Source organism: Asparagus officinalis, chromosome 4 (genome assembly GCF_001876935.1).
Source record: "Asparagus officinalis chromosome 4, Aspof.V1, whole genome shotgun sequence".
NCBI classification, from domain to species: domain Eukaryota; kingdom Viridiplantae; phylum Streptophyta; class Magnoliopsida; order Asparagales; family Asparagaceae; genus Asparagus; species Asparagus officinalis.
The window spans coordinates 121,235,399-121,247,942 of NC_033797.1; the positions used below are offsets into that span (position 1 = coordinate 121,235,399).

At 38.6% G+C, this 12,544-nt stretch overlaps 1 protein-coding gene across 2 annotated transcripts in view; it reads left to right on the forward strand.

Moving 5' to 3' along the window:
- Positions 1,268-12,544, forward strand: part of LOC109838054 (GDP-mannose transporter GONST1) — a 21,360-nt gene continuing 10,083 nt past the window's right edge. Inside the window, exons 1-4 of one of the 2 annotated variants that reach the window (XM_020406501.1) lie at positions 1,268-1,530; positions 3,884-4,066; positions 11,429-11,654; positions 11,806-11,945. In XM_020406501.1, the coding sequence (XP_020262090.1) occupies positions 1,520-1,530; positions 3,884-4,066; positions 11,429-11,654; positions 11,806-11,945 (560 nt within the window). In that variant the 5' untranslated portion in view covers positions 1,268-1,519. Of the gene's footprint in view, positions 1,531-3,883; positions 4,067-11,428; positions 11,655-11,805; positions 11,946-12,544 lie in introns of those variants that run through there. The other variant, XM_020406502.1, reaches the window with a different exon arrangement.

A 12,544-nucleotide genomic window follows, 5' to 3' on the forward strand; every position in this document is an offset into this window, starting at 1 on the left:
TCAAAGCCAATTTATTTATAATTGACGTAAAGGTGCTAGTCATTGATATGCCCAAGCTTTTAATCAAGAGTAAATGACAATACAAATGCGAGATTCATGCGCAAGTAAGATTCAACAAATAAAGGGGGGAAAACGTATGCAGCCATAAAAGTGCTTTGTCTGTTCTTAACAAAAATTATTGGCTAATTGACTCTTAAGTACCTCAAAGTTCTGCCCACTATTTACCTACATATCCTCATTTGTATTATGCCACATTTTTAAACCCCAAAGTGTCCTCCAATTTAATAGACACTGTTCTCAGTAAAAAGATGATGACTCCTAGATAAATAAACATCTCCACCTTGTCTTTTTTAGAGGGCAAGAAAAGCAAAAAAAAAAAAAAATAATAAAAAAAAAATAAAAAATATATTCAAGGGTACAAAAGCCTTGAATTTGTTACATAACAATTACATCAGAATTTTGTTACTCCTCGAGCTATGAAGGTTGTTAGAGTGATGCGACTCCTAGCACCCATTAAATGCAACTTGTACTATGGCTTGTAACACAGTCAAAACTGACTAGTTATTGTTACACTTGATCTTCATGATCCACCTTATAAACACATTAATACTTTTCATAAATTCTTGATGTGAGACAAATAAAGCAGGTATCACAAATCTTCAATAGGATATTCTAATTGTTATCTTACAAAGATGCTACCGTGCTATTTTAGAAACTTTAAGGTATGTTTGGCATTTCTCTAAAACTGTGCCAGATTTAAACCTGGTCCACAACTAAACCAGTTCTTTCCAAAACCTGTTTAAGGAACAAGTATGACCTGATTTTATTGAGCGGCCGAAGACATCCTTACGTTTTGAAAGTGTGGCAAAATACAATTGAGGGTGTATAAATAAAGAAATAGGTGAAACTTTGAGGTATTTTAGTGATGATTAGCCAAAACTATTAGTGCCAATCAGTTACGCAACTACGGTTCACACGAAATCAAAAGCTTTTTATGTTCCCCGTCACGTTGAAACGAGGCTAGAGTTTGTGAGGAGAAACGCGTCCCGTTGAGATGATGGCGAAAAAGAGGATTTTGCTAGGATGCATTTTTTATTCATGATGAGGACACGTGGCAAGTAATGAACTGCCTTGCACCCAATTTCCTGCAACCGGTCTCGTAAGTAACGCCCAACTTCACCATCCAAATCTCTAGAGCCTACGGTGCACGTTAGCATCAGCTGGTCACGCCCAAAATCAGCCGACTCGGACTTAGAAAATAGACTTTTTCCTAACGATAAAAAGAAAAAAGAAAAAAAAACATCGATTTTTTTTTTTTTTGGAAATTTCTCTTATTTTGTAGTTATATATACCGTAGACCGTTTGAATACCCGTTTTTTTTTGAACAGAATTAAAAGCCCACATCATCACCTCTGATCCTTACAGAGTGGAGACGATCCCGTCCCTCACACAAAGATTGGAATTTTTTTTTGAACATTCAATCTCAAAAGCTGGTCTCTTTGAGTTCCTTTAAGCTTTGATGAATTCGAGGTGAGCTCTTTCGTCATTCTGTTGCTTTGATTTTGAGAATATTTGAGAAAAAAGGGGAGATGGGTATGTGAGATTTTTGGATTTGGTTAGCTGTAGGGTTTTATTTTGATGGTTGAAGCTTTGATTATGACGAGGTTTCATCTGGGTTTTCTAGTTAATCTTGCATATTTGCAGGAAAATCCCACTTTATGTGTCAATTTGCAACTGTGAAATGTTCTATAAAGATTCACAAGTAGCTACAGGGATTATTAGTTGTGGAACATAATGCCCTTAAAGGGAGAATTTGTATTGCTTTTGAATAACATTGATAATTGATTTTGATCTTTAAGAGCTGATATAGCTTGTTAAGTTGAATGAAGAATCACTTGTTTAGGTGATATAGTGGAATTTCACTCTTTGTAGGTAGTTTCTGATCTTCCAGTGAAACAACAATTCTCCAAACGCTCGTAGGAGGAGATGGTACCAACTTCTAATGGAGTCTCTAACCTAGTTCTTGATGAATGTGATCGCAGAATTAATTACTGAGGAGGATCTTAATTAGTTAGGGAAATGGAATGCAATTTAGTAGCAGAGTAGGGAGAGACAGTACACATTGAGTCTGAATGGGATAAAGCCCTAGAATGTTGAAAATTGGTAGTTTTGTGTCTAATAGGATTTCAAGTGTGGTTCAAATTCTGGGTTCTGTTGTCTGTAAGATGCTTATGATTGTCCAAATAATTACACAAAACATGAACCTGAGTAAGGAGAATTGGTTCTGATAGGATTTTCTTCGTTAAGTATGTAGTCCCATATTCGGATATTAATTGAAAGTTGGGGAGAATATCTAATAACCTTGTTTTTGTGTAGAATTTGTTTCCAATCTCTGTTGAAGATCCATATAACTCCTTGAGAGATCTGAGTTCTCTCCAACAATTGATATCAAAGCTTAGGTTGTGGTTCAAGAGAGAGCAAAATCCTGAAGCCCAATAAATCGGGGGTGTGACTAAAGTGTGGTTAGCCTACATACAGTGGATATTTTGTGGATGTTGGTAGCCATGTATCAGTCCATTGTGTGAGGGTTTAGATCAAAATTCAGGTTTATTAATGAGTGATGAATGGTGGCTATGATTATCTACATGAGAGCCCATGTTTTTCCGTGAATGATTGAGGTTATTATTAAAGGGTAGAATTGCTGGGATCTCATGTGTCAGTATAGTCTCACACTGGAAAGAACCAGAAAGAGTAATATAAGACGTGTCTTTCAACATAAGGAGACTATCCTTTGGAAGATTTTTGCCAATTGAAGCTGCTTACTAGATGTGAACATCATTTATTGATGGAAAAAATACATCATGAGAAAGATTCACCGCTACTTAAGTTTGATTGTTTCCATTGTTGTAGCACAATAACATATAGTATGTATCTTCATATGTGATAAGTGTCAACAAATATTGAGGCTTATTTACCAGATAATAGGTTTCTAGACCTAAAAAAGAGTCATGTATGAAATAGCAAAAGCCCTTTTCCCATAGGACCCATAACTTGAGTAGAATCAGAAAATGAACGATTCTAGCCTCAAACACATAACTAGATATGGACCAAATTTCACATGATTGCAAGTTTGCACATGTCTGCCTGTTACGTTCTCATTTGAGGCAAGTTAGCAAAAGAAATATATTCAGTAAATAGACATATCATTCAATATGCATTATATATGCTGATTGAAATGGAGAAAGGTCGAACCTGCATGGAAAGTGGGAATTATTGCTTGATTACTCTCCATGTGATGCTTGATTTGTTTTTGGGCCAATGATAAGTCTACATGGATGGAGTTAAATGTAATGGAATGTAAGAGTAATGGCGAATGAAGTGCCTAAATGTTTTAATGTTTTTGTTTGTTTATCGTTCTTGGGATGTTCAAGTATTTTGTTATTGGTTTAAGTAGTTTAAATTGCTGGTTTCTCTCCTTCTGGTGATCCTTCCTTCTGGAAGCTCAGTGCATGGTAAACTGTACCTTTTTTAATTTTTTATTTAGTAGTAACGCCTTCTATGCTATAAATATCATAATCCAGTTTGTAAATATTTATATGTAGTTGAAATTTGTTAGTTTAATTCTATTTTTTTCTATGACTTGGTGATGATATTTACATGAGTATGCCTCCTTTTGTAAATATTTTTTGTATGTAGTTGAAATTTGCTAATTTAATATATTCCTGCTATAAATATTATAATGTAGTTTCTGCAGTAGCTTACCAGTCAGTGTATTTCCATTTGTACCTTTGAATTATCTTTTACCATTTGGCTGTCATCTTTTTGGATACAGTTTCTTGTATTCAAATCATATAATGAATTGCTTTTTGCTTTTATCTTCAAGGGGTCTCGCATTATCTATTCCTTCAGACTCACCAAAAACAGTGGTTGAAAGGCTTGTGGCAGAAGATGCAAGTGATTCAGTCTTTCATGGAGAAAGAGGTCCTTTGTTAAATCGTGAGCAGAATGGAGGGGTAGGCCCTCTCTCAAGCCCTGTAGGAAGTGGGAAAAGAGAAATTTTTATCAGGCATGCATACTTCACTTGGACCGAACAACAATTTTATCCAACATATCATATGGTTTTACTTTTTTCTTTTCTTTTGGGTTCTCTGCATCTACGTGGGTGTTTCTACCATTTTTAACTATGACACCCCAAAAAAAATTTGCCCAAAAAAATACTCTAAAGTTCAAAAATAAAATTAACTTTGGTACCCCCTGATAGTCATTTTGGGTTACTAATGTTTTAAGTGTTTTTGAACTTTGGGGTATTTTTTAGGCAAAAAATCTTTGGTGGTGAAAGTTAAAATGATGTAAAGTTTGGGGTATTTAATTGCAAATAACCTTGTCTTTTTTAGTAAACCTATCTTTCTTCTTTCATCTTCCTAGTTTTCTTCATTGATTACCACTGTCAGCTTTTCTATTCTATAGCTAAAATTAGCAGCAGGCATTGTTTTTCAAGCAAATATGTTATAATCAGCTCTTTTATTTATGAATTTGCCTCAAATTTCTTGACTTCATGTCTTTGACTAGTAGTTTCATCATCATTTATCTTCATGGACTAAAGGTAATATAATACATGAATGCAGCGTACTTGGGCTGTAGTTGATCCACAGAATTGGACTTTCCTTGATGTAACTGGTTCGGTCATTGTGGGATAATGGCTTTCAAAGCCTATTACCGACGCAATAAACTCTCTCCTCTTTGAAAGATCACGGTTTAGAAGCTTCTAATTCTTATGCACCCTTTTTGATAGAACTGCCTTTGCAGTAATTTTTTTCATCGATTTTAAATGACTCTCCAACAATAAATGATCCTTTGTGATTCTATATTAGTACTTTTGGAGTTGTTCCTGTTTCCTGACCAGTACGAACACTGTGAATCTGTTGTTTTCTGTTCTCGTCTGTTCGCTGTAGCCTTGCGGTTGTTTTGTGCCTGTTGTTAACTCAATATCTATCTTGGTAGAGTCTTGTCTTCCATTTCTTCGAGATACACACTCTGCTTCTGTATACGGGAGTGAAAATACGATATTATGATAACTAGTTTCTTGTTCTTCCTAAAATCCCTTCTGGTAATTTTAACTGGAATATTCCATCTGGTTCATCTGGCTATTTGAGTGCTGGAAGTTCTCGAATGTGATTTTCAAGAGTGAATAAATTGTTTCACAATTCTTGATTCTCAACAAAAATTAAGAAATTTACCTGCAGTAGTTGAGATACCAAAATTGATGTTGGTCTTATTGGTTAAGGGTTTAAAAGCTTGATGTATGGATAATGCTATTCCTTTTGATTCATTACTTATTTGATGGTGAATCTTATTTCATAACTTCTTGTTGAGGAATTAGCTATTTCTTATTTTCTTTGATCTCTTCTCTTGCTTTCTTGTTCCTCAATTTGGTGAGTTATTGTATCTTTTGATTCTTGAATATACTGATTATTCATAAAGAGTCCATTCTATTCAATTATGTGCGCTGATATTAATCAACTGAGGTAACATCAAGCAGTTTAATTGTAGAACAAAAGAAAGTTTATATAGAAGGCATAGACTGTTAGTCTAAAGTGTAGACCCAAAGTTGAAGCCAAAGCTGGAATCAAAACGAGGGAGAAAAAAATCGAGAAAAACATGAGGAGGCCTGCACGGTCGACCGTGACGGTCGATCGCAAACGTGCACAGAAGCTGACAAGAGGCTGGAGCTAAAGGCGGTCGACCACGACGGTCGACCGTGACGGTCGACCGCGCCAACCCTGTACGGATTTTTGGTCTCAGGAATCAGTTTGGTCGACTGTGACGGTCGATCGCGCCAACACTGTAATGTTTTCTGCTCTTGGGAAAGTGGTTCGGTCGACCGTCGCGATCGACCGCGATACCTGCGCGGTTCTTGGGAAAGTGGTTCGGTCGACCGTCGCGATCGACCGCGATACCTGCGCGGTCGACCGCCACTGTCGACTGCGACGCTATCAAACAGTTTTCTAAACTGTTTTGGATTATGTTTCTTGCAGGACTCTATATATACCTAAATGTTTTTAGGGCTTGTATACACACGAAAAAAAGAGAGTTTTTGACAGCAGAAAAAGAGAGAATCTCAGAGAGATAAAAGCCTAGTTTGAGAGCTTGTATTTTTTCTTCAATTAATCAAAAGAATTGTGTGGTGTGGCTCCCAAGGACGTAGGCATATTGCCGAACCTCGTTAAATCTGTGTGTTCGTCTCCTTTATTATTTCTGTAAGTTTTTGATCTTTATTTGAGGTGAATTTTCTTACTTTTCTACTTTCAACACAAGGATTGGAAGGGCAAGGGTTCGATTTGATTGTTTTGAATCCCTAACAACTGGTATCAGAGTTTCGTTCAGCAATTTGTGTGAAAATCATGCCAGAGAAAATCAAATCTAAGATCGAGAAGTTTGACGGCTCAGACTTCGCCTACTGGAAGTCGCAGATAGAGGATTATCTGTACCAGAAGGACTTGTATCGCCCGTTGATGGGCAAAGATAAGGGAAAAAAGAAAGACGAGTCAGATGATGATTGTGAGATACTGGATAGGAAGGCTTTGGGCAAATCTGGTTGTCGCTCATCAAATCAGTAGCCCACAATATCTTGAATGAGAAGACGATGGGGGGCTTATGGAAGTGCTCGTGAAGATGTACGAGTAACCGTCGACAGCAAACAAGGTGCGTCTCGTCAAGACTCTTTTCAACCTCAAGATAGCAGAAGGATGGTCCTTCACGATGCACCTCAGCGAGTTCAACACGATTATTGATCAGCTTATCTCCGTAGACATCACGTTCGATGACGAAGTGCAAGCCCTATTGATTCTATCGCAGTTGTCGGATAGTTGGGCATGTTATGTGACGACAATCAGCAATTCGGCTGGAAAAGAGAAATTAAAGCTGAGTGAGGTTGTTAGCATGATTCTATCCGAGGAGGTTAGAAATAAATCGTCCGAATCAGAAGGTTCAGGTTCAGCTCAAAGTTTCGAGCAGAGAGGCAGAAGCCAGAAGAAAGGAAACCAGAACAGGAATCGAGCGAAATCAGTGAAGAAGAGGTCGAATTCGAAGGTTAGACCTATTAAAAGAAAGTGTTGGAACTATGGTCAGGAGGGTCATATGTCTTCAGTCTGCAAGAGTCCAAAGAAGGATGTGGGTGAGCAAGAGGCTCATATTGTGCAGGATGCCTTGATCCTTGCTATGGATAACGACTCGGATTCTTGGGTCATCGATTCAGGAACCTCTTTTCACGTCATTGCTAACAGGAAGTTTTTTTAAAATTATGTAGCAGGGGACTTTGGAAAAGTGTATTTGGGGAATAACGAGCCATGTAATGTTGTTGGTAAGGGTGAAGTGTAGATTCAGATGAAGAGATCTAAGTGGATCTTGAAGAACGTGAGACACGTGCCAAAGCTGAAGAGGAATCTTGTTTCAGTGGGACAACTTGGAGCAGAAGGCTATGTTTCGACATTCACAGGGGATTCGTGGAGAATCTCTAACGGTACGATGATAGTTACTCGAGGTAACAAACTAGAAACTCTCTATCTCACCTTATATGCGAGTGATACCCTCGCAATTACAGCTGGCAAAGAGAGTACAGATCTGTGGCACAACAGGCTAAGGCACATTAGCGAGAAGGGATGAAGATCTTACATTCACAGGAAAAGCTAACCGGGAGCGACTCCGTGGAAGTCGGGGTTTATGAAGATTGCATCTTTGGGAAGCAAAAGAGGGTTAGTTTCCAGAAGGATGAAAGGTCACCTAAGGCTCAGAAGCTAGAGTTGATTCATAGAGATGTATGGGGTCCAGTCAGTGTGTCTTTTTTTTACGGTTCGAGATACTATGTCACCTTTATCGACGATCAATCGAGGAAGGTGTGTGTTTATTTCATGAAGCACAAGTTAGAGGTGTTCGGAGTCTTTAAGAAGTGGAAAGCCATGGTGGAGAACGAGACAGATCTGAAAGTAAAGTGTCTGAGATCGGATAATGGTGGAGAATACAAACTGGAGGAGTTCAAGAGGTTCTGTGCTACGAATGATATTCGTTTAGAGAGGACTACTCTAGGGATGCCGTAGCAGAACGACATTACAGAGAGGATGAACAGAACCTTGACGGAGCGTGTCAGGAGCATACGATTACATGCAGGTCTGTCTAAGACATTTTGGACGGATGCGGTACATACAACAACTTACCTTATTAATCACGGACCATCAGTTCCATTGGATTTTGGGATTCCAGAGGAGATTTGGATTGGAAAAAAAATAAATCTCACACTTACGGGTATTTGGTTGCGTGACTTATGTTCATATCAGTGACCATATCAGAGACAAGTTAGAGGCTAAGTCACAGAAATACACATTCATTGGATACGATATTGATGAGTTCGAGTATCGTCTTTGGGATGAGAAGAATAGGAAGATCATCAGAAGCAGGGACGTGATATTCAATGAGGAGGTGATGTACAAGAACAAGAAAAATACCAAGGATAGCCAAATCAGTGGGAGCAGCACTACGGATGCAGGTGGATCCGAGTATATGGATTTAGAGGAACTTTCAGATAGGGATGATGATGTTTGTTCTGAGCATAAAATGGAGGAGGCTCCAGGTGCAGAAGCAACTATCCAAGGCGTGAAGCTTAGGAGGTCATCCAGGACACCCAAACCAAATCTCAGATATGTTTCATCTTTTGATTACTTATTAGTTATTATTGACAGATAGCGGTGAACCGGAATGCTATGAGGAGGCAATGCAAGTGAGTGAATCTCAGCAGTGGGAGCATGCGATGCAGGAGGAGATGGATTCTCTTCTCACTAATGAGACATGGGAGTTAGCCCAGCTACCTGCACAGAAGAAGGCCTTACATAACAAATGGGTCTATCGGGTCAAACAGGAGAGTGATGGAAGCAAGAGATTCAAGGTCAGATTGGTAGTGAAGGGGTTTCAACAGCGGGAAAGAGTGGACTACATGGAGATATTTTTTCCTGTTGAGAAGCTCACAACCATTAGAGTGGTGTTGAGTTTGATAGCTGCAGAAAACCTCTTTCTTGAGCAGTTAGATATGAAGACTGTCTTTCTTCATGGTGACCTAGATGAAAAAATCTATATGAAGCAGCTTGTTGGATTTATTGAAGAAGGAAAATAAAAGATGGTGTGCAAGCTCAAGAAGAGCTTATATGGTTTGAAACAGACTCCGAGATAGTGGTACAAGAAGTTTGATAACTTCATGCAAAACAATGACTACAGAAGATCCAATTCGTATCATTGCTGCTATTTCAAAAGGTTCGAGTCCAGCTTCATTATCTTGTTATTATATGTTGATGATATGTTGGTAGCAAGACCGTGTTTAGAAGATATAAACAGTTTGAAGAAGCAGCTAGTAAAGGAGTTTGCAATGAAGGATCTGGGTGCAGCAAAACAGATTCTAGGGATGCGAATCAGTAAGGATGAAGCTGAAGGGACGTTGAGATTGAGCCAAGCTGAATACATTGAGAAGGTACTTCAGAGGTTCAACATGCAGAATGCTAAAGTTGTTAGCACGCCCCTTGAAAGTCAGTTCAAACTATCTGGGGATCAATCACCTAAAACAGATGCAGATAGAGAACATATGAGCAGAGTGTCATATTCTTCGACCATTGGGAGTCTCATGTACGCGATGGTTTGCACGAGGCCGAACGTCGCCCATGTAGTGAGAGTTGTGAGCAGGTTTGCTAGCAATCCAGGAAAACAACATTGTGAGGCCGTGAAGTGGATATTGCGGTACTTGAGGGGAACAACGAACAAACCATTATGTTTCAGGAGAAAGGAGTTATTGCTGCAGGGATAAGTGGATGCGGACTTCGTCGGTGATCATGATACGAGACGAAGCACCACGGGGTATGTTTATACCTTAGCGTCGACAGCAGTGAGCTGGGTCTTATGTCTGCAGAAGATTATGACTTTATCTACAACTGAGGCTGAGTATGTCGTGGTGATCGAAGCAAGTAAGGAAATGATCTGGTTGAACGTGCGCTTGGAAGAGTTGGATCTGAAGTAAGGGAGAGGGGTTCTTTATTGTGATAGTCAAAGCGTTATACATCTTGCCAAAAATCTAGTATATCATGTCAGAACGAAACACATCGACGTCAAATACCATTTTATACGCTCGTTAGTTGAAGACGGAAAATTACACTTAATAAAGATTTTAGGGAGTCAAAATCCGACGAACATGTTGGCGAAGGCAGTCACCATTGAGAAACTGGAGTTGTGCGCAACTTCAGTTGACCTTCACGAGTAGAAGACGAAGACGGAGCCGCACTATGAGGATCGACGAGATCGCCGGGATATTATTGATTGAATAAAGGATTTTTTCTAGGGAGGAGAAGATACATGCGAAGAAGGGGAGAGTTTGGGTGAACTTGCTGATGGTACTTTGGTCTCCAAGTGGGAGATTGTTAGTCTAAAGTGTAGACCCAAAGTTAAAACCGAAGCTGGAATCAGAACGAGGGAGAAAAAATCGAGAAAAACAGGAGGAACAAGAGGCTGGGAGCTATGGTCTGGAGCTGAAGAACGCGGTCAATCGAACCGCCGCACAACGCAGATATATTTTAGGGAATTTTTCGGGTCTCGGGAAATCAGTCTCGGGATCGGACCGGTGGCGCGTCACTCAAAGACCCGCACAACACTAATGTTTTCTGCTCTCGCGAAAGTGGTTCGATCGACCGCCGCGGTCGACCGCGATACCTGCGTGGTCGACCACGACGCTGTCAAACAGTTTCCTAAACTGTTTTGGATTCTGTTTCTTTCAGGACTCTATATATACCTAAACGTTTTTAGGGCTTGTATACACACGAAAAAAGAGAGTTTTTGACAACAGAAAAAGAAAGAATCTCAGAGAGATAAAACCCTAGATTGAGAGCTTGTATTTCTTCTTCAATTAATCAAAAGAATTGTGTGGTGTGGTTCCCGAGGATGCAGACACGTTGCCGAATCTTGTTAAATCTGTGTGTGCGTCTCCTTTATTATTTCTGCAAGTTTTTGATCTTTATTTGGGGTGAATTTTCCTACTTTTTTACTTTCAACACAAGGTCCGGAAGGGCAAGGGTTCGATTTGATTGTTTCGAATCCTCAACATAGACAATTCCCTATTTATCTTTTAGTATTCTGCAACAGAAGGACTAATTTCATATTGATTTTTATCTTTTAATTCATGATATATTCTACTTTCTTTATGTTAAGGATTGAATATTGATTCTGACTGCATGATTCCTTACCCTACTTGTTTTTTTATAGTCTGGATTTTGTTTTTGTTCATCGTTCTAGCTGCCGTCTTGGTGATTTGCTGATTTTCTCACTTCATATTATAAGCACGATGTAACTCTAAATACTTCTCAGTAGACATTGTGGATTTCAACGTGGTACTTTCACTTTACAGATCATTTTCTGGATCAAAATATCCTGTGCATGATGACATTGACTTGGAAGATGGCGACTTGGAAAAGGGCAGAGACAAAATTTTACGCAAGCCTGTGAAGATCCAAAATCAGGCTCTCTTATCTGGCTTTGCATATTGCATATCATCATGTAGCATGATCTTGGTTAATAAATTTGTGCTCTCTGGCTATGACTTTAATGCTGGGATTTCTTTGATGCTTTACCAGGTGAAGTTTCTCATCTCATAGTCACATAAAAACTGATATTTTTTGGTGGATTAAAGCACACGGTGTTGTCTTTTTGTGTAATTTAGTAAACCGCATGTATATCTGAAAAAAATGTTAAATGACAAAGATATAAATGTCTTTGTGGTTGCAGAATCTTGTGTCAGTGGTCATTGTTTCCACATTAAGTATGTTGGGCGTAATCTCTACAGAACCACTTACATGGAGATTAATTCGAGTCTGGTTGCCTGTAAATGTTATATTCGTTGGAATGCTTGTAACAAGCATTTTCAGGTATGTTTTTTCTCTGCAAGTAAATCTGTAAATGACTTGAAAATGCAATTTGTTATACATAGTTGACTATAAATGTCATTTTCTATCTTACCCTACTTCTGGACGATGAATATCCTTTTCCTGCATTGCTATTTCTTGACTTGCTTCTTTCAATTGTTCTTCACCGTGTTGTCCACACGTGATCGAAACTTATTATTCCCAATCTGCAGGCTGAAATTTGTTCGTAGATCACCAGGATCTCTAAATTTTTCAGTATCCCTTAAGCTTCTTTGATGAGGGACAGATCTAAAGATGCATTTAAGCTATTTAGAGTGGGATTTGAGATGAGCAATTAAAGAGAAAAAGAAAGAAAAATAGAAGGGAGAAGCTTCACATTTCTTTTAGGTTTGACACCTCGTAGATCTCAGATTTCACAACCGAATTGAAGCCATAGTTTTGATAATCATCTCAAAATCAACTAAAATCCTAATTATTAGCATTTCTTTTATAGATAGAATTATAATAAAATTTCTACTGCTATTCAAAATTCAAATGTAAGAAGAAGTCTTGACCATTCCCCCTCCCATCCCCGCCCCTATTTTTTTCCTTTTTTTTGTTGA